This window comes from Micrasema longulum, unplaced genomic scaffold (genome assembly GCF_059751315.1).
Source record: "Micrasema longulum isolate JH-2025_06_02 unplaced genomic scaffold, ASM5975131v1 h1tg001358l, whole genome shotgun sequence".
In the NCBI taxonomy this organism is placed as follows: Eukaryota; Metazoa; Arthropoda; class Insecta; order Trichoptera; family Brachycentridae; genus Micrasema; species Micrasema longulum.
The window spans coordinates 1-23,019 of record NW_028278544.1 but is presented as its reverse complement, the minus strand read 5'-3'; the positions used below and the strand labels follow the sequence as shown (position 1 = coordinate 23,019).

Genomic DNA, 23,019 nt, shown 5'->3' with positions numbered 1-23,019 from the left:
TTAAATACTTGGGAGTTCACATAACTGAGGATGGAAGCATGCATAAAGAGCTCGCAACCCGCCTAGAAATTGCTGGGGCAACTTTTAACACGATGCATGTTGTCTGGAACTCTAGTCAATACTCGGTCAAAATGAAATGAAAACTTACATTTCACCAAAACGCTAAGATGGTAATAAATAAGATTGCAAAAAAAATATCAATTTTGGGAAGGATCAGAAGATTTATTGATAAGGACTCCTGCAAAACTATTTACAAAGCAATTATTGAACCACACGTTAACTACTGTAGTAGCATTTTATTTTTATCAAACAAAGAAAACATAGATAAACTAACTGTATTACAAAATAAAGCCTTTAGAATCATTTTGAAAAAAAACAGATATACCTACGAGGGTAAAGTCGATGGTGAATGAAATGAAATTATTAACATATAAACAAAGAATATTTTACAATACAATGATATTTGTTCATAAAATTATAAACTCTAATAAAAAAACAGAATTTTGGAAAAAAATTGATCGGAACCAGCATGAACACGATCACAATACTAGAGAACAGAACAAAATTAGACTTCCATTTAGGAAAAAGGCAAAGTCACAAAATTCCATTTTATTTAAAGCAATTAAAAAGTATTACGAAATGGAAAAAAATATTTATGAAGAAAAAAACATATCAAAATTTAAAATAATGGTCAAGACATATGTGATAAACAATTTATAAATTAAATATATTTGTAATGTTATTATTAGAACACACATAACAATATGTATGATATGTGTGCCCTACTTTAAGATTTAAATTTAAAAAAAAAAAAAAAAAATGCCAATTATTCAACTCTTGTATAATGACAGTTCTCCTATATGGGTGTGAATCTTGGCACCTTACCAAAGCTCAAAACACCAAACTTCTGAGTTTTGAGAGTAAAAGCTTGAGAAGAATATTAGGTATAAGGTGGTTCGATTTTATAACTAACATTGAAGTCCGAGAACGGACGCAGCAGCCTCCTATAACGAGCGTCTTGAGGATGCGGCGGTGGACCCGGCTCGGACACGTGCTGCGCATGCCTCAGGAGAACCTAAACCCTGTTGCCTCTTCTTCAAACCTGCGGGATCACGGCGTCCTGGAAGGCCGTCAATGACGATCTTTCGACTTTATTCGGCGGAATTAAGGGGCGCTGGATTGACATGGGAAAAAGCGAGAGTACTGGCTGGAGATAGGGTCTCCTGCAGGCAACTGGTGATGTCCACATGCTCCACTTAGGAGCGGATGGAAAAAGAGAGAGAGAATGGACTGCATAAGTCCGTCAAATAAATAAATAGCTTTAGCCTTTTTACCGTCGACATGGTTAACAAGACAAGGAAAACTAATGAACGGGGATATATTGTGAAGTAATAAGAACGTATGCAGGTATAATACTTTTATATTTAATTAAATTAAAATACAGTCTGGTATTAGTAGTTATATGGGACTAGCAACGTCACTCCACGGGGCCGATTCTGTGCTGGCGAAATCTGCCCAACTCGTGTTTTACTAATCTGTAAAGGAAACAAATAATTCTATTAATATTTTATGTTAAGCATTCAATTTAGAAGTGAAATCTCTTGGTGGAAGACCGCTGTAATGTAACAAAATACCCCCTCTCATACATTATTATTTAAAATACACTAGCAGCCATTAAGCTGATGCGTGTATATCAAGTGTACAAGTACATGGTTATTAAACATAATACATTGCTGTGTGCATCTAGTTAACATTCACTGAACTAGCACCGATCACTCTCTCCTGAAAAACTGGCTATACATTTATGATTCAAAGTATTGTCCATCGCTGGCCACTTCTTTCTCCCATCTTTCGGGCGGCGTACGAATTCCGCACTGAAAAAACTGCTCATCTTTTGAAGCGATCATAAGTATTTTAGAGCATTCGATGAGCCTCAGCCGCAGACTTCTTCATATTTAGTTATTTATTTATTTATTTAATTTTACAATACGCCCAAGGGGCATTTACAAAAAATATACAGGTAAGTACAAACATAGTGCGTAAAAATTTAAAAGATAAACAATGCTTTTTTGTATACATTTAGAAACAATACGAAGCATACTGCCATGCAAAATAAAAAGTGAAACTTTACATAGTAAAAAAGAAAAAAAAATTAAATGGATATAATAAAAGTAATTGAATTAAAAAGCAAATTGTAAATAACTTGTAAAGAATTCAAACAAAAAAATAAATACATTTTCATATACTTATAAGTATAAAAAAAATGGTATCAACAAATTATTGTTAAAAACAAATAATGAAAATTAGTTAACAGTAAGTATACATGTGAAAATAATATAATATACGGTACACAAAAATATTTGATAAATTAATATCAGAAAGAGATGAGATAATAATAATACACATCAAGAACAGAGAAAGAATTGTATGAAAAAGAAAGTTTTATTACGACATTAATAATTTGTTTCAAACAGTGCATTTAAGAACGTTTTAAAATTGATAATTGTCGTATTAAAAATGTCTATTTCACAAGTAAATTTGTTGGCTAAGGAATGTAAACGCGGAATGGGAGAGTGTCGTGCACAGTTAGTGGCTACGTATGTACTCGTAGTTGCAAACAACTCCGTACTTCTAGTGACTCGATTAGGTATTTTGAAGCAGAACATGCCACAAACGAGCCATAAACTGACATTTTCAATCGAGAATAACTTCATGATGCAGACACAAATGGAATAATGGTTCTATGAGGTCATGCTGACAGATGCCCAAGTTTATATAGCATGACGTGTATGATCTATTTACCGCTAAAGGCATCTACAGGAAAACGACGGAAGCAAAGTTGTATAAAGACAACAGCTGGAGGCGCGATGCAGAGGCCTGGGTGAAGATCTATGCGACATCCCATCGGTGATAGGTAATAAAGAACTCACACGAGAGGTAGTATCATACGTTATCAATATAGTGCAGGCGATTCGTAAAATAAATTGAAATAGAGAACAAAATGCCGAACACTCTTCTAGTGGAACGGAAGGCCTGTTGACTGCTGCCAACAGGCCGGCTTCTCCTGAAGAGTTTTAAGTGGTTTCCTCTCCACATGAGCATATGCTGAGAAGTACCTGATCGGTCCACATTAGAATATCCTTCCTGATCCCAACAGTTTAGCTAAAATAAAGTAATATAATAGCGGAAAAATCCTATTTTCGAAATATAAACCTCGTTATAAGCAAGGTAAAAAATAATGCAACTCCCATATAAAAAAAGTTGTATACCCAATAGAATGATTCATGAAACAATAAAATGAGTTGAAAGTGGTTTACCTGAGCAAGAATAGAAGAGCCAAAATGTCACAAGCTATCAGTATATAGAAGACTCTCGCCCAACCTTGGGAAGACACAAGTGCAGCTAACATCGGACCGATTGCAGCTCCTGTTAACATAAATACATCTTTCAATCGGTATCCAAACATCTGTTAGAAGTGCTGTGAAACAGATATTCTTATTCTTAGTGGTCGGGTCAGTGCTGTGCAAGCTCCTGACGTCACTTCGACCTGTGAAGATCTATTGTGACGGGTCTCCGTGAATAGTTCTCGCTCTCAAAGCCCAGGTCTAAAAAGAGCCTGGCTACTGTGTGGAAGGCGAGAGTTTACATTTTGCTAAATTTCCCCCTCCAAGCCCAGATCTGTAAAGTATCGGGCTATTAGGTAGGAAGTGAGCTCCTTAACATCCTCAGGTTCAACCAGTGGTCGCCCGAGGATGAGGCTCCTTTTATGATATAAAGCATCACATTAACATAGAACACGTATAGGTGTTTCCTCATCTGCACTGCAGAACCTACATCTAGAAGTTTGGGAAAGTTTTTGGAAAGTTTGTTCAATCTGCAGTGCCCTGGGCGGGCTCTAGTGACAACCCTCACTTGATGAGGCTGAGCTTTATCAGGTCGAAAGCAAAACTTTGCGAGTACCCTTTTATCAGTTCCTTCGCATGGTGCTGAACGGGCACTTTTTGCCAGAGTACGCTCTACTCCCGGGGACCCACTACCTAAGTTCATTCGGGGAACACATTTGGACCACCCACAGTAGGGTTCAGGGCCTATCGGGGCTGTCTCAGCTCCCAGCCTTGCCAGTTCATCAGCTGCCTCGTTAACGTCGATGTTTGGGTGTCCGGGTACCCAAATCAATGTAACACTGTTGCAATCATCGACACAATTAAGGGCCCGTGGGCACTCCAAGAAACGGATATTAGTAATGCAAGTGTTACCAGTAATGAAAATGTGAAACAGTTGGCACTCGTGTGAATGTCTCAGTTAGTCGAAGGATTAGAAGGGAAGAAACTCACCTATACTTCCTGTTCCATCAATAATAGCCGTCACCGTAGCTAGAGCTTTGGAGTTCCCTTCGAGAGAGCTGTGTGTACCTAAAATAAATACATCAAAAAATTACTATACGTTTTTATCTGTGTCCAGGTGGGTTATGAATACAGCTCTTAAGCTAAATAAAACCAGAATTCTGGATGAGCATTTTCGATTCAATGATTACCTTCAGGTAAAAATCCTGTAGAAGGAAATCAAATAGAGCAGTTGATTCAATATTGGTTTGGGCGAATGAGACGATCCATTTTACTTCTACCTAGCTCCAGTATACATTTTTTTATAGCCTTTTTGAACATTTTCTCGTTACTAATCGTTTTAATAGATAGTGGAAGTAGGTTATGGATTTTAATTGAATAATATGCAAAATCCCTTTGTCCGAAAGTGGTATTATTTTGTATTTGTTTAAGTTGTCTTTGTGTTGAGGATCTAGTGATTATATTTTTTGTATGTGATGTATTGTAGGTTTCAGTGGCCACTTTACACAATGTGTAACATTCACCATTCAGTCCATGTTTAAACATCCACAGTTCCTCAACTCTTCCATCTGTTGACTTTTGTAAAGTAAAAGAGCTGAAACCTTTATCATGTGGGCGAGATTCATCCAGCTGAACCGATTCACCTACTAGACAACACCTGAAAACTATTTTCCAATTTATATACTTCTTCTTATACCAGTTAGTTAAATCAACAATGTTTCGAGCATGTTCAAATGTTTGTAGACAGGGCTCTAGGGCGAATGAGATCTAAATTTGTAGCAACAGAGAGGGAAAACATTTTGAGAAGGGAATATGGAAGTCTAGGCATTTACAGGACTTATGACATGCCATTGCCTGGTTTAAGTGGCCATTTTACACACCGTGTAACATTTACCATTCTGCCTATGTTTGAACATCAAAATTTCCACAACTCTTCCATCTGTTGACTTCTGCGAAGTAAAAGAGCTGAAACCTCTATCACGTGGGTGAGATTCATCCGCAATTTTTTTTTTCCCTCGACTGGCGACCGAAGCGTAAGCCTGATCATCTCGCCTTCATGTAACAAAAAATGATCCGAGATGTGTTGCGATTGGTGAGCTCATTCAGCGCCCCGCCCCATACACAGTGGTATAATACATAAGGGATGTTTTAATTAGATTTTGAATTACCAAGTTCAGCGCTGACAGCCGTCGTGATGAGAGCGTATGGCCCGTTAACCAGAAGTCCGACTACAACCAGTAAGAAGAAATTGACCGCAAGGTTTATGGACCCAAACCATTGGTAGACCATCATCTGAAATAAAGTATTTATTTATAAATTTTTGCCTTGATGGAATTATTTTAGTACATTTGAGCATTGACTTGATCGTGCCATGTCTTTCTCGTTTTCTGCATCCATCAACATTCGCATCGTAAATCCTTTTAGCCGTTCTTTTGCTGTCCATTTGCTCTACGTGTCCAAACCAACGCGGCATCCCTTTCTTGATTTTGTCGATGTTGCATATCTCAGCCTTACACAGTTCACGGATCTTGACATTTGTGCAATTATCATACATCGCTTTACCACACATTCGCCTGAAGGATCGCATTTTGACAGCATTTAACCTACTTTTATCATTATTTTTCCAATTCCATACTACGCTCCCATACATTAGAGTTCTTTTCCAAATTCCAAATTCAATTTGTTGAGTCTGTTGTCTTATTTCTGCATTCCTTAAGTCGTACCACCGCACGGCCAGTATGCGTCTGAGGCAGCTATTTTCAAAACTCAATAGTTTAATTTTTTGGGGCATAGGCGACATTTAGTTTTCATTCAGTAAACTTCTGATCTCGAGACAGCTTTCGTGCTGTTGAATTCTAACCGCACTCCTAGCTCTTTAAAGGCTGCCATTTTCCATTAGTAAAAGTAACGGTAACATTTGTTTTCAAACCAATGCTTGCAGAGTACCAAGTTAGTCTCTAGAAGGTCCCTGGCTGAGTCTTTGATTTGATATTCCTCGAGAGATTTGTATATATTCATGATCAGGTTGAAATTACCATTGGAGCAGCTAGAAGTAACATGCCCGCGCAAGTGGTAGCCGACATTCCACTCCAGTCGCTCAAGACGCCGGCCAATATGGCGCCCGCGATGGCTCCCACGTCGAACAGGGTGGACGCATCGGCTGATTTCGACGCCGTCAATGACGCTGCAAAATAAAACATTAAATTAATTTGACATCGTCACATTCATAATACGCAAGAAGGGTACAAACTCAACCTGAGCTCTATCATCCCCGATTCCACTTCAGCCCAGGAACAAACTTCGTCTCGAGCAGATTGGATTGAGGCTGGAACAAGCCACCGTCGGCCTTGTGGTGTAATGGTCAGCGTGTATGCCTACAATGCAACAGGTCTCGGATTCGATTTCTGACATGGCTGTTATGAAATATTGATTTAAAATGGTGTCTTTACTCCAGAACATAGTTCCTGGACTGGTGCCTGAAGCGTAAGACTGTTCGTCTTATCTTCATGTAACAAAAATGATCAAGATATGCTGTGATTGGTATACCAATGCAGTGCCCTATACACCATTAGGTGCGGAAAGGGAATGGTGATGGAATAAGCTGCCAAACATAGCTTGGAAGGTCATACGGTCGTATTCCGCTTAGGGGCAACCAATTTAAGGAAGAGATAAGAATTGATAGACATTCAAGATCCTAAATGGTCACTACGACTGCCTCCTGCAAGATGTATCAACTCAACCCGAGCACCCGTCACCGGAAGCTCTATACTCCCTAGTTCCACCTCGACCCAGGAAAAAACTTCTCCTGCAGAGTGGTTTCAAGATGGAATAACTTACCAAATATGGAAACAAACAATTTAATTAAGAGAGGAAACATGATAGAAACATACAAGGTTCCGAATGCTGAGATGTGAAAGTTCTAGCTAGGGACTATGATATTAGGTATTCAATTGGAATGTCAACTGGCCGAATCGTTCTAGTAATTAATAGTACTAAAAACGGCTGCATGGAGCGCTAAATGTCCTGCAATATGACGCATGAAAGTAATTATGGTCTTATGTCAAAAGTACCATCTCAAAGAAAAATAGTCCTTAAGAAACAATGTTTGAAATACTGTTTTCCAAATCAAGAATCTTCAAATAATTTATGTAATCTGCAAGTTTAATCTAGGAGGAAAAACCCGAACTGGGGTTAATACATTCAAAATATAGTATACTTATTTGTATGAAAAAATAAGCTGGAATAATCGGCTAGTTTCTTGGCTCACCGCAGGCGCTGGGCGCGCTTTATCAATATTAATGTTTATATTAGGATAAAAATACAAACGATGGAAATGATTTAAAATAAACGATAATTATTTATTTGTTTTTCTGTAAATAATGTTACAGTAAAACATTATTATGGTTAGTCAAATATAATGGTAAGCTGCGCATAATCACTTCTATACACGGTTCGCCCCTGCCATGGAGTTGAGACTTATGCCTCAAACAATGTACAGTAAACTTATGTATGTAAATAAATAAATAAAATAAGTTGATAAATGCTAAAACGCGTCATAACTCAAAATATGACGTTTGCTAATAACTGCCTTTTTGCTCATGAAGGCAGTATTTTCCAAACATACACATAAAACATTATTATGGTTAGTCAAATATAATGGTAAGCTGCGCATAATCACTTCTTTACACGGTTCGCCCTGCTATGACTGCCCCCTGCAAGAGACGTGTCAACTCAACCCGGGAACAAACTTCCTTTCCCGCAGAGTGGTTTTTTGGTTGGAATAACCTACCAAACACGGTAGTGTCATTTCTTAGACAGGTTGGCAACAAATTGAACCACATATTTCAATGTTCTTTTCCTACTTTTCTTGCATATCTTCGGGAGCACCGAGCCTTCATTTTGTTTAATTTTATTTCATCATATATAATAACAATGCTCTAATTAGTTACAAAATCTACGCACCGAATGAAAGATTACTTACTGGAGTTTTTGATGTACAGCGGCAGCCAGTAGAGAAAAGTGTAGGAGACGAGTTTGGCGAAGAAGAGGGACAGGGAGAACTCGATGACCCCCGGGATGCGAAGGGCCCCCATGAAGCCAACGGCACGGGCTGTCGGGGGCCCGGTCAGAAGGGCGGTGCTTTCCGTGGGACTGTGGCGCCCCCCTGATGTCTCCGGCTGCGGACATACAAACAGAACCCCTGTAAAACCAGATTAGAGAAGAGAGATGCGCGCTTCTTTGCTTGATTATACAATCGTTAGCAAATGATATAACACGCATGAGAAAGATATTTTTCTTCTTCACCCTTCTGTCGCTTGGATCCTCTTCCTGTCTCCTTCAAAACTTATTACCTGATGCCATATTCCTCATCATTTGATGTGTATAACACAAGCATTTTTATTGATCTATACCATAGAATTAAGAATAGTCCAGAAACCGCATACGCACATCAAACAGAAGGCGACTAAACTACTCCTCAAATAGTAGTTTTGACCCATTAGTTTATTTGTAGACGTCGCTCAGTACGCAACTCCCGATTTGAATTCAACTATGCCGTGTTGTGTCGTTTTAAAGTGCAGAAATTCTACTGGGATCTTAAAGAAACAAGATGGCATCACATTTCATGTGTAATTAGCAAATGCATGTGTAGGACAGATTGTCGAAGAAAACAAAATGGACATTTCGTTAGTGTTGCCAGGGTAGTAATTACTTTTATCCTACATTGCTCATCTAATGACAGAACTAATGAAAATCGGACCTCGGATTAAACAACGCCGTGGTGGACATTAAAAAAAAAACATCAAATTCAAAGTTCATTAATTCAATTACTTTCATTAAATGACCCTTTACTTATCTACTCTGTTGTTTCAATCAATGCTTCCGCGTGCACAATAAAATTTTAGAGAAATTAACAAATTGCTTTTTTTTAACCTTACATTTGTGTTACAATTATATTTTTCCCATCTGGCAACATTACGGGGCGACTTCACGAATGAGTGGGGCGAAGTGGGGGGATTTTTGGACACAGTCTGATGTATTCAAATATGATTTTTCGCTCTTTCTGGACTATTCTTAATTCTATGATTTATACCTATACAAATATTATAAATGCGAAAGTACACTTGTTTGTTTATGTGTCTTCACGTCTCAACAGAGCCATCGATCGACTTGATATTTTTGATTAAAAGTCGATACGTGGAAGAGTTGAGGAAATGTGGATGTTTAAACATGGACAGAATGGTGAATGTTACACAGTGTGTAAAGTGGCCACTTAAACTGGATGGATAGTGGAGCTGGGTAGGAGTAAAAGGGATTCTCTCATTCGCCCAAACCAATATTGAATCAACTGCTCCACAACTGTACAGTTTATGTTATGTTTTTGTTAGACTGTCAAATATGGTAATAACCTTCTCAAAAATGTTTTTCCTCTCTGTTGCAACAAAAATAAATGTGAATAACTTCTTAGGGAGGAAATCCAGCCAATTTGCAAGCATTTGGACATACTCAAAACATTGTTGAAGTCTTAATTTGACCAGTCAGTTATTTGGTCGGCTGGAAGATATGCCTTTAAGCAATAAGCCCACTAAGTGCATATATTTGCACACCTGAAGATTTAAATAAATTAATAAAACAAATGTTTCATGTTGACACCGTCAGGAATCGAACTCCGGACCTCACGCGACGAGGAGGACTATCTCCATTCGATTTCCGTTTTCAGGATTCTCACCTGAGACCACCAGATAAATTTATTTTATGACATCATATAAATTGCCATGTTTGATAAGAGAACTTCAAATTACGTGAGAACGTCAGATTATGTGAGAACTCAAAATTGTGTGAGAACTCAAAATTATGTGAGAACTCAAAATTATGTGAGAACTCAAAATTATGTGAGAACTCAAAATTATGTGAGAACTTTAAAAATAGTCTAATGAAGTTATGACAGGTCATAGGGAGGGGAATCAACAGTAAAAAGGCTAATTGGCTGATGTGCCATAAAGTAAACTTTGCAGTTAATTAAAACAATTTTAATTAAAAATGAGCATACCTACCTTTTTAAATTTAAAATAGATTTCAAAAAATTTTTAGGTAAGACAGGAGTTGTGTAAAACTATTAGAGCTAAATAGGAAAAACAGTACAAACAGGTTTTAACGTAAACCTAAATGACAATTTGGAAAAATAAGTCCGATTTATGAATCTCGTACAAGATGGTTTTTGACGTGAACGCCAAAATTTACGTCCGATGTCCATGGGTGTCGGCTCATATGACGCAGTTCAAAATAGTGGCACATCAGTCACTCGGCCTTTTCGCCGTTGATGGGGTTAGGTTACGAGACTTGCGTACTTACAGCAGAGTTGATGCTATACTCTTGTGTCCTGTTGCTGCGATGACAGGTCGGATTATCCTACAACACACACATACATACATATACATAAATTAATTAAATGTCTATCATACAGAAATAATTACCAATGCAATAATGATAATGAAGCGAGATCAGATTTTAAAATAAACTCTTTGGATAATAGACGACAGATTGCTGACTGTATGTTTTTTTTAAGCTTTTAAATGGCATTATTGACTGCCCCAATTTACCAAGTTTAATTAATTTCCATGCACCTCTTAAACGCACCCGTCACCCCAAATTAATTTACTTTTAAAAAATATGCTAACTAACTAACTAACTAACCATCACGCCATTTCCCCGGAGGGGTAGGCAGAGAGGATAGAACGCCACACCACTCTGTCCTGGCACACTTCCTTTGCTTCCTTCACATTCATACATCTTCTCATGCACGCACGTCGATTATTCCGACTTTTCACATGACCACTTTCAAGAATTTGTTGTACTCGATCATGCCATGTCTTTCTCGGCCTTCCTCGACTTCTGCAACCAGACACATTCGCATCATAAATCTTCTTAGCCGTTCTTTCATCATTCGTTCGCTCCGCATGACCGAACCATCGCAAAAGACCTTTCTTAATTTTGTCGATAATGCTTAACTCGGCCTTGCATTCTGCTCTAATTTCGACATTAGGGCACCTATCATACATTGTTTTTCCGCACATTCGCCTGAGGGATCGCATTTCAACAGCATTCAGTCTACTTTCGTCCCTTTTTTTCCAACTCCATGCTTCGCTTCCATACATTAGGGTTTTGGTACCAGAACTCCATTATGAACTGCTAATTTAGCCTCTTGCGATAGACACTTATTTGCTACGACAGACTTTAAGGCACCATTAACTCTGTTACCGGCACTAACCCTCCTTTCAATATCCTTGTCCATATTTCCATCTCTAGTAAACATACTATCCAGATATACAAATTCTTCGACCATCAAATATGCAACTTATATAATAATATTATTGGAGCCAATGCGAGTGATATCTTTGACCGGGGGTGAGTAGTGATGAGCAAATACAATATTATTCTTTCATTTTCTTTTAAATTTACAATGGTAAATATGTACAAGCATTTGATTAATGGTTTTCCTAATTCTATTTTTTTGTAATATATATTTATTTTTGTCACATTTCGTATATTGATAATTATAAGTTTGAGATCATTTTTAGTCTAGTTTTAAGTACCTATTATATTATAACTTTATTATTGTATATGACTGTAGATTTCAATACATAAATAAATTTAAAAAGTCACATGATGCATCCACACCACTGACCCCCGTAGATTTTAGTCAAATCAATATTTATTTATTTATTTATTTATTTATTTGTTTATTAACGGACATAGTCCATGTATACAATTTATAAGGTTTAAATATTACAATAAAAGAGTAGTTTAAAACATTTAAAGAAAAAAGAAAGAAGCATTGACAAACATAAGGGACATCGCGACAAGATCTGGACTATTTATTTAGTGCTCGTTTAAATCGTTGTAAACTTAAACCAAAAAAGTCCAAATCCTGTCTTGAGTTAACAATACGACAAAGGCGGGTCATTGGAGAATTTAGGCCATAGTTTGTTCTATGCTGATCGATGAACAGTACTTCACTGTTTCTCAATCTACGAGTCGGAATATTGAATTTTACTTGTCCCAGTAATGATGGAACATCGATTATACCATTTAGTATGCCGAACATATATATGGAGTCAATATTAGTTCTACGTTTTTGTAGACTAGAAATATTTAACATTGACTCTATTTCAGCATAAGAATAATTATCTCTCTCTTGTCCAAGCATCCACGCTATTTTTCGAAGCAAGCGATGTTGGACTGATTCAATGTGATTTATGCGATTGACATAGAATGGAGACCAGACCACTATTCTAGGAGGCATATTCTAGCAGAGGGCGAACAGTCGAGCAATAAAGAGTTTTGATTGTACGGACATTAGTAAAATCAGAGGATATTCTGTTAATGAAGCCAAGTAATTTCAGTGATTTATTTACTGTATTATCTATATGCTCGTTGTATGTCAGTTTATAGTCCAAAACAACTCCTAAATCTCTGATGGACTTGACTACATCAATTTTGGAGTTTTCTAATAGGTACTCGAAGGAAATTGGTTGCTTTGTTCTATGAAATGACATTATTTTGCATTTTTTAATATTTAGTTCTAATTTATTGACTTTGCACCATCGGTTAAAAGAGTTAATGTCTGATTGAAGAAGAAAGAAATATAATATTGTTGAGCCTTCAAACTTTCAAAATGGAATGTCAAGTAGACAAAAGTGAGCATATTCGACACCCCCTTCTGTTCGCATTCAATAGAGGGAATAAAGCTGTTAAAATCTCTGTGTGGTCAAACTATGTATGGAAGTCAAATGTCAAAATCTGTGCATTGGGGACGTGGGACAGCACGAGACATGAGAGAGTGCGGGTATTGGCCAAGGCTCTACCTGGAGCTCAATCACAAATAACTATCGACGTGCTGATAAGCGACGTGATAACGATTCCTCACCATGGTTGTTTATCGTATTCGCGATCACAATGCAACATCCGTGAACACCTAATATTAAATGTCAAAATATTTACTTTTCGCGACGTATAATCCTGCTGCGCAATCACATATTTGAATCAACAATATTTTGAGTTTGTCCAAATTTTCGTAGACAAGGACTGGATTCAACTCCCTGGGGAGCTGTTTATATTAACATATTACAACAGAGATAAAGAACATTTAAGAGAAGGTAATATATAAGTCTAGGCATCTACAGGGCTTATGACCTGTCAATGGCTGGTTTTAGTGGCCACTTTACACACTGTGTAACATTCACCATTCTGCCTATATTTGACCATCTATATTCCTTCAATTCTTTCATCTGTTGATGTTTGTGAAGTTAAAGAGCTGAATATTTGAATTTTGCCGGTGTAAATATGTCAAATATTCCAAAACTGCTATTTTCATTTATTTATTAATTTATTATTTATCACGCTATTTGTTGCATTTTGTCATCGGAGTTTGCTGCGTCCGTTCTCATATTACTTCATTCCTCAAAAATTTAAACCACCGCACACCTGAGATTCTTCTGAGACACGTATTCTCAAAACTCGGTATTTTGCTGCTTTGGCCCTAGTGCGGTGCCACGATTCTCGTCCGTAGAGGAGAATAAGTGTTATGCAAGAATAGTTTTTAATGTTACTAGTAGCGAAAAAAAAAATCAGTATTTCATAGACACTTATTACATTAATATTGAAAAAAATATATACATATATGTTTTTTTATTAACTCGTGTTCCTCGGCGATGAGTAGCCAGTACACATTGCGTCTAATAACTATAATAAATTTCATCAAAAGAATACTCTCAGTCAGTCACGTAGTCCAGTACTATATAGCTACTCAGTAGCTCTCGGGAAGTTGGCGCGGGTGCACGTTTCGCCCGAGTCGTTAGCGATACCCAATGGTTTTGTCATGTTTTCAGCAGTTAGATTTGAAATATTATCATCTTTGAATGAAATTATGGTTTAATTAAAGCCATTCCCTATAAACATTTCATTTTTCCCTTTTTAAATCTCTTATTCGGCTGAAACGTGGACAATGCGTGCCTACGAGAGGAAGAGGATCGATGCATTCGAGATGTGGTGTCGGAGAAGGCTGATGCGAGCGCCTCGGACAGCCAGAAGGAAGAATGCATCGATACTGGAAGAGCTCCATATTACAACTCGTCTATCGGTGGTGTGTCCGAGGAGGATACTGTCTTTCTTCGGACATATTGCTGGACGTGAGCCAGGCAATCTAGAAAAGGCAATAATGCCTGGCCGAGTTGAAGGTAGGAGAAGCCGAGGTAGAATCCCATATAGATGGACTGACCAAATAAAGGTGGCTACGGGGCTAAAATTTGATGAGTCAGTACGTCTGGAGTGGAGCAGACTAATTAGAAGTGTTCATGGTGATAACGCTCTTCAGCATTGAGGGACCGACTTGGAAGAAGAAGAAATTCTCTTATTTTTTTAATGTGTAGTGACTACTCAGCACCGTAACGCGCGGGTGTTTTTAGGACAGTAAGAAAAAGGTTGAGTACGAGCAAATTTGTTAAGATTAAAAATGGCATGCTTTTGTGGCTCAACAGGTCGATGTGCGTCTCCCTTCCACCAGCGCAGTTAGACGAGGACAGATGCGGTTAATATTGTAAGTATTGGTTACCTCTACGCCCACCAGCACCTCCTCCCGGACCTCTGATTGGTCAGAATCGTCCGAGGCGTGTCCGGGCCGCGCCTCCAGACGCCGGAAGCCCTCGCGCTATCGGTCGATTCGGATTAGTAATCGGTCAATCACGTGTTAGGACATACACAGTGCACATTACAATACTGTTCTATTCTACGTTCAAAATACTCCATACGAAAATATTAGTAGTTAATTATGAATCGATTAACGTTAGACTGTCAGCTAAAATGGACTAATCACATTGAAAAAATTGTCAACACATTGAGATATTTGGCCTATGTTTTCAAACGTTTGACTAGTTATGTTCACCCAAACACTGGCAAAATGGTTGATCACACTCTTGTACAAGCTTTTCTTTCTTATGGAATAATTGGATGGGGAGGAGCCTTTAATAATTAATTAATTTATTAATTTTATTTGGGATTTTTACAGCTATTACACAAACAAGATAAGTAGAAATATATTAGTAGTTAATTATGAATCAATTAACGTTAGACTGTCAGCTAAAATGGACTAATCACATTGAAAAAATTGACAACACATTGAGATATTTGGCTTATGTTTTCAAACGTTTGACTAGTTATGTTCACCCAAACACTGGCAAAATGGTTGATCACACTCTTGTACAAGCTTCTCTTTCTTATGGAATAATTGGATGGGGAGGAGCCTTGAATAATTAATTAATTTATTAATTTTATTTGGGATTTTTACAGCTATTACACAAACAAGATAAGTAGAAATATATTAGTAGTTAATTATGAATCAATTAACGTTAGACTGTCAGCTAAAATGGACTAATCACATTGAAAAAATTGTCAACACATTGAGATATTTGGCTTATGTTTTCAAACGTTTGACTAGTTATGTTCACCCAAACACTGGCAAAATGGTTGATCACACTCTTGTACAAGCTTCTCTTTCTTATGGAATAATTGGATGGGGAGGAGCCTTGAATAATTAATTAATTTATTAATTTTATTTGGGATTTTTACAGCTATTACACAAACAAGATAAGTAGAAATATATTAGTAGTTAATTATGAATCAATTAACGTTAGACTGTCAGCTAAAATGGACTAATCACATTGAAAAAATTGTCAACACATTGAGATATTTGGCTTATGTTTTCAAACGTTTGACTAGTTATGTTCATTAACATATTACAACAGAGATGAAGAACATTTAAGAAATAAGGTAATATGGAAGTCTAGGCATCTACAGGGCTTATGACCTGTCAATGGCTGGTTTAAGTGGCCACCTTACACACTGTGTAACATTCACCATTCTGCCTATATTTGAACATCTATATTCCTTCGATTCTACCTTTTCTTAAATGTTCTTCATCTCTGTTGTAATATGTTAATATATACAGCTCCCTGGGGAGTTGAATCCAGTCCTTGTCTACAAAAATTTGGACAAACTCAAAATATTGTTAGTTATGTTCACCCAAACACTAGCAAAATGGTTGATCACACTCTTGTACAAGCTTCTCTTTCTTATGGAATAATTGGATGGGGAGGAGCCTTTAATAATTAATTAATTTATTAATTTTATTTGGGATTTTTACAGCTATTACACAAACAAGATAAGTTGAAATATATTAAAAATACTAGAGCCAATCAAAAAAATCCACTGTAAATCTAATGACACGTAATATATTTAAAATATTTTGAGTTTGTCCAAAGAGATGAAAAACATTTAAGAGAAGGTAATAAAGAATCCTAGGCATCTACAGGGCTTATGACCTGTCAATGGCTGGTTTAAGTGGCCACTTTACACACTGTGTAACATTCACCATTCTGCCAATATTTGAACATCTATATTCCTTCAATTCTTTTGTCTGTTGATGTTTGTTAAGTTAAAGAGCTGAAACCTTTATTTATGCGGGTGAGATTCGTCTAGTTGAATTATTTCACCTACATACTAGGCAACGCCTGAAAATGTTATTTTTTCAACTTCTATACTTCTTCATGGACCAGGTGGATTTATCAACAATATATACATAAATTTTCATTTAATATTTCTAATACGGGACCTTGGCGTGGTTGGGTTTTACGAACCTTTCCGGGAGGATTGTCCGGAGGCGGGAGCCCCACGTCCTGAGGGTCTACCACGAGGAAGAGGAAGACGAAGAAGCCGGCAGCAGCCATGATGCAGCCGGGGACGATGAAGGCCATCGACCAATCCGTCTCCACGAAGCGGGCGGCTATCAGGGAACCTGGAAAAGACGAACCGAGAATAACCACACGGTAGATTTAAAATGCCGTGAGAGACAATTAAAGTTCTCCCACATACCCCAGAACTGTTTCGACCCTTTGCACTCGAGTGCCGCCGCTTATGGAGCAATGGACAGGTCATAAGCTCTGTAAATGGCTAAACTTCCATATTAAAATTGATGAATTTTCCAAAATATACACGCAAAAGTAGGGGGGTCTGTGGCTGTCAATGGCTGGTTTAAGTGGCCACACTAGTGAAATAATTCTAATTGAAGGAATATAGATGTTAAAATATGGGCAGAATGGTGAATGTTACACAGTGTGTAAAGTGGCTTATGCACGCACGCCAATTATTAATACTTTTGACATGTCCATCTTCAAGTATTTGATGCACTCGATCGTGCCATGTCTTTCTCGGTCTTCCTCGTTTTCTGCATCTATCAACATTTGCATAGTAACAACAAGATTTGTTCCTCAAAATGTATAAAACATATGTTCGTCCACTCCCGGAGTATGCCTACCAAATCTGGAGTCCATATTTTAAAAAAGACAGAGTTGTTGGAGAAAATTATTTAACCTATGTGTTCAAAAGACTAAGTATTTACGCCCAGCTAAATACGATTAAAATGGTTTATTATGCACTTGTACAGCCATCGCTTTCCTATGGAATAATTAGTTGGGGGGGAACTTACAACAACCATATTAAACCATTAGAAACTGTTTAAAAATTTATATTAAAAATAATGCTTCACAAAAATCGCACTTTTCCCTCTTTCCAATTGTTCCAAGAAGCTAAACTTTTAGACCTAAGACAAATATATTGTTTTTAATGTTTAAAAAATATATTTAAGAACCAAAATTTATTTACAAGTAATTCAAATAGATTAAGTCAAAGAGGGAATCGTGTGTTAGAAATACCACATTAACATATAACAACAGAGATGAAGAACATTTAAGAGAAGGTAATATAGAAGTCCAGGCATCTACAGGGCTTATGACCTGTCAATGGCTGGTTTAAGTGGCCACTTTACACACTGTGTAACATTCACCATTCTGCCCATATTTGAACATCACAATTCTTCAACTCTTCCATCTGTTGACTTTTGTGAAGTAAAAGTGCTGAAACCTTTATCACGTGGGTGAGATTCATCCGGCTGAACCAAATCACCGACTAGGCAACGCCTGAAAACGATTTTCCAATTTTTATACTTCTTCTTTTACCAGGTAGTAATTCAACATTGTTTGATTATGTCTAAATGCTTGCAGACTGGCTGGATTTCCTCCCTAGGGAGTTTTTCATATTTAAATTTATTTCAACAGAGAGGGAAAACATTTTTGAGAATGGAATATGGAAGACTAAGTGGCCACTTTACACACTGTGTAGCATTCACCATTCTGCCCATATTTGAACATCACAATTCTTCGACTCTTCCATCTCAAAAACGTTTTCCCTCTCTGTTGAAATGAATTAAAATATGAACAACTCCCTAGGGGGGAAATCCAGCCAGTCTGCGAGCATTTAGACACGATCAAACAATGTTAGATTTAAAAACATTTAGTTATAAGAATTGTATTTTAGGTTACCCAGAATGTTTCCGATGGAAGTGTGCGAGTTCCATATTCCGAATATGAGTCCTCGCTTTCCTTTCCCGAACCACTTTCCTACCACGGTCACCACCCCGGGCCAACCGGTGGTCTGGGCTATGCCGGCGCCGGCCTAGAAAGCGAACGTCCAATCAGACAATGGGTCATAACAGCGGGCAGCTCCCGACCAAAATACTGCACGTCTTTTCTGCCAGTTTTATTTATTTATTTTATTAAGTATAAAATGATATTTAAAAACAATTATGATGAAACAAAGCCCATGTACACAGTATAGAAAATATGGATACATGAAATAAAATCAGCAGAAAATAATTAAGCAAAATTAAGTAAGAAATTAAAACATAGGTATTCATTCAGCAAATTAACAATAAATAAAGAATATTTTGAGTTTGTCCAAATTTTTGTAGACAAGGAAGGAAGGAATATAGATGTTCAAATATGGGCAGAATGGTGAATGTTACACAGTGTGTAAAGTGGCCACTTAAACCAGCCATTTTTTCATTTCATTTTTTTTGCACCACAACAGGCCAGGAGGCCCAATTACAGTGGTGAATTACACTACAGAACAACCAGGCTTGAGAAAAATCACATTTTAATTTTTGTGTTCTCACCGGGAATCGAACCCGGAACCTTCCGTGCGTGAGTCAAGCGTCTTGACCACTACACCACGGAGGCCGCCATTGACAGGTCATAAGCCCTGTAGATGCCTAGACTTCTATATTACCTTCTCTGAAATGTTCTTCATCCCTGTTGTAATATGTTAACAATAAATAAAGGTTAACAAATTACAACAGGGATGGCGAATACCTTAAATAAAGGAATATGGAAGTCTAGGTAATTATGACCTGTCATTGGCTGGTTTAAGCGTCCACTTTACACACTGTGTAACATTAACCATTTTGCCTATGTTTGAACGTCTATATTTCTTCAATTCTTCCATTTGTTCATTTTAGTGAAGTTAAAGAGCTATACATGTGTCTCCATACATGTGTCTTGGCAAGCAACTTGTTCAAATACAGGCAGAATGGTGAATGTTACACAGTGTGTAAAGTGGCCACTTAAACCAGCCATAGACAGGTCATAAGCCCTGTAGATGCCTAGACTTCTATATTACCTTCTCTTAAATGTTCTTTATTTCTGTTGTAATATGTTAACAATAAATAAAGGTTAACAAATTACAACAGGGATGGAGAATACCTTAAATAAGGGAATATGGAAGTCTAGGTAATTGTGACCTGTCATTGGCTGGTTTAAGCGGCCACCTTACGCACTGTGTAACATTAACCATTTTGCCTACGTTTGAACGTCCATGTTTCTTCAATTCTTCCATTTATTGATTTTAGTGAAGTTAAAGAGCTATACATGTGTCTTGGCAAGCAACTTGCCAAGACACATGGCAAGCAACTTGCCAAGACACATGTATGGAGCATATTGATGGACGGTTGTGAGACATGGCGCCTTACCGAAAGAGATAAAAAAAGACTAGAAGCCTTCGAGATGTGGTGCTACAGAAAAATATTAGGAATTTGCTGGAGAGACCACATCACTAATGACGAGGTTCTCAAGAGAATCGAAGAAGGTAGGCAACTAATCAAAACCATCTCAGAGAGGCGAGCCCGATGGATCCCCACATTATGCACCATGAGGGTCTCCTGCACGACATCATAGAGGGAATGGCTGAGGGGACAAATTGAAGAGGGCGCCCCCGACGGAATATTTGGAGCAAGTGTGCGAAGATTTAAACTGCGCCCCATATGTCGAGCTGAAGAGGGCTGCAGAGAATAGAGACCAATAGAGGACGAGATGCAGGACTTTGCTGCAAACCAATCCCTAGGATTGGGACTGTGAAGAAGACTACGATTACCTTTATTCATATCAGCAAAGTATATTTGGCGTCTTGCGAAACAAATCTCAGTCGTCGGTGTGCCGTGGAGTAAAAAAGTTCGGCAGAGACTGGTCTAAATACATGTCTGCTTACCTGGACGAATATGAAGTAGCCCATGGAGTGGATGTTGTAACTCTTGGCTATGCCGAACAGGTAGCTGAAGGATCCGGACAGGATCATGCCGAGGGCTAGGAAGAACCGTAAATTCACTCTCTCGGCCACCAGACCTAAAAGAACAAAATGAACAATGATAAATTCTAAAGTAGCGACTGGACCACACCGTGAGCGCTGGACAACGAGAAAGTTCAGAGGTTTATTAATATTTTATAGACATCAATATTTCGAGTTTGTCCAAATTTTTGTAGACAAGGACTGGATTCAACTCCCTGGGGAGCTGTTAATATCAACATATTACAACAGAGATAAATAACATCTCAGAGAAGGTAATGTAGAAGTCTAGGCATCTACAGGGCTTATGACCTGTCATTTAAAAAAAAAAAAAAAAAAATGTTTTTTTACAATAAACATAAGTGATAGAACAGAGTATTAAAAAAATAAAGCATAATTACATAGCAATGAAATACATATTAATAGTAAAAATAGTAAACAAAAAATCCCACAAAGGCGTGGCCTGTTCGTGGGTCTACAAGAAAATGTTAATGAATTTTTGCTCCTTTTTTTTGGTTGGTTTAAGTAGCCATTTTACACACTGTGTAACATTCATTAATTCAATTACTCTTATTAAATTACCCTTTACTTATCTACTCTGTTGTGTCAATCAATATTTCTGCGTGCACAATAAATCAACAGATTGCTTTTTTTAAATCTTATATTTGTGTTATGATTATATTTTTTCCCATCGTGCAACATTACGCGGCGACATCGCGAATGCGCGCCGCGAAAGTGGGGGGATTGTTGGACCCAGTCCGATGTATTCAAATGATTCTACGCTCCTTCTGGACTATTCTTAATTCTATATAAAAATGTTAATTAAACGTACCAGAGAAGAACATGGCAATGGCGTATGAAAAAAGAAAGGCAGAATCTACTGTGCCCAGTAGTGCTGTTGCGTCCCCATCAGATCCATCTGCAAAAAAAACAGTACTTTAAATTCCCTAGTGAAATATATATTTTAAAGACAACATGAGAGAAGCGTTCATTTTCTTTCCCGTTGTCTGTGGTTTCGTATCGTCTATTCCTGGGTCAATGTCTTAATCTATGGTCGCTCTGTCCGTTTCCGCCAATTTGGTATCCCGGTCATCCATGGATTTTGTTTTTTCATAAAGCTCATAATGCACCGGGTAGGTGTTACCTGGACTCCAGAAATCAATAGAAACATAATAAGAGTTTTAATGGTAGGTAAAACTCCAATATTATGTGTTCTGAATTGATTTCTGGAGTCTATATTATGAGAGATCTGTCTGTTATCTCCTGGTGACCGGGTAACGCCTTTATTTGATATTAACCGGTTGAAACAGGCTTGCTAGAGAGGAACCTTTTGAACCTTCCTGAATAAAAGAAAATAAAATAAAATGATCATGAATTGACGCTCGTAGTCAGCGGCATATTTTTTAACATTTACACAATGTGATGCTCATGGTCAAAGGCAAATTTTGAGCATTTACTTGACACGATGCCGTAGTCAGAGGTAAATTTTATTTACATGATATGACGCTCATGGTTAGCGGCAAATTTTGAACATTTACATATGACGCTTTTGGTCAAAGTTGTGAAACAAGAATGTTGAAAGCATAAAATATCTAGGAGTTTGGATTGACTCTAAATTATCTTTTTCAAAAAATGCAGACTATACGAGTAAGAAAATCGCAAAGAAGGTATCCCCGTTAGGAAGGATAAGGAATAAATTAGACATTAAAACCTCTCTGCTGATATTTAAAAGTATTATCGTTCCCCACATTGATTATTTCTCCAGTATTTTATATTTAAGCAATGAAGGAGATCTAAAGAGACTCCAAATAATACAAAACAAAGCGATGAGGATAATATTAAGATGTGGGAGACGAACAAATGTTAAGAAAATGATTCAACTTCTAGATATCACGACAATTGATCAAAGAATCAAATTCAATGTTGCCGATGAAATAAACAAAATTATTAAAGGAATAGTTCCGAGATATTTTCAAAATAAACTAAAAAATAATGAGTTCTTCCATAGAAACTATGCAACAAGAGGATCTCAAAATATAAGACTGGAAAAGAAATCAAAAGCAATGTCCCAGAACTGCCGCATGTACAAGGGAATAAAACTATTTGAAGAAATGCCAGAAAGCATAAAAAATGAAATTAATGTAAATATATTTAAAATTAAATGTAAAAAGTA

At 37.3% G+C, this 23,019-nt stretch overlaps 1 protein-coding gene across 3 annotated transcripts; it reads right to left on the bottom strand.

The window, feature by feature from the left end:
* Positions 1-1,402: 1,402 nt before the first annotated feature.
* MFS16 (major facilitator superfamily transporter 16) lies at positions 1,403-22,561 on the bottom strand. 3 transcript variants are annotated; one of them, XM_088235305.1, is made up of 12 exons: positions 21,679-22,561; positions 20,772-20,905; positions 18,773-18,905; positions 17,033-17,190; positions 14,953-15,048; positions 10,695-10,751; positions 8,326-8,521; positions 6,380-6,528; positions 5,513-5,636; positions 4,335-4,412; positions 3,318-3,426; positions 1,403-1,535 (listed from the first exon to the last, which is right to left on the bottom strand). In XM_088235305.1, exons 1-12 carry the CDS (start codon positions 21,689-21,691, stop codon positions 1,478-1,480), a joined length of 1,305 nt encoding a protein of 434 aa, XP_088091431.1. In that variant the 5' UTR covers positions 21,692-22,561; the 3' UTR covers positions 1,403-1,477. The 3 variants fall into 3 exon arrangements, with proteins under 3 accessions (XP_088091431.1, XP_088091432.1, XP_088091433.1); XM_088235306.1 differs by lacking the exon at positions 14,953-15,048; XM_088235307.1 differs by lacking the exons at positions 10,695-10,751; positions 14,953-15,048.
* Between the last annotated feature and the right edge of the window lie 458 nt (positions 22,562-23,019).

Bases quoted from the DNA above. Each gene is read 5' to 3' on its own strand.
- MFS16 (XM_088235305.1), bottom strand. The intron at 15,049-17,032 runs GTTCGTAAAACC...ATCGACCGATAG, and splicing joins CGGACAATCCTCCCGGAAAG to CGCGAGGGCTTCCGGCGTCT. The intron at 10,752-14,952 runs GTAACCAATACT...TGTGTGTTGTAG, and splicing joins AGGTGCTGGTGGGCGTAGAG to GATAATCCGACCTGTCATCG.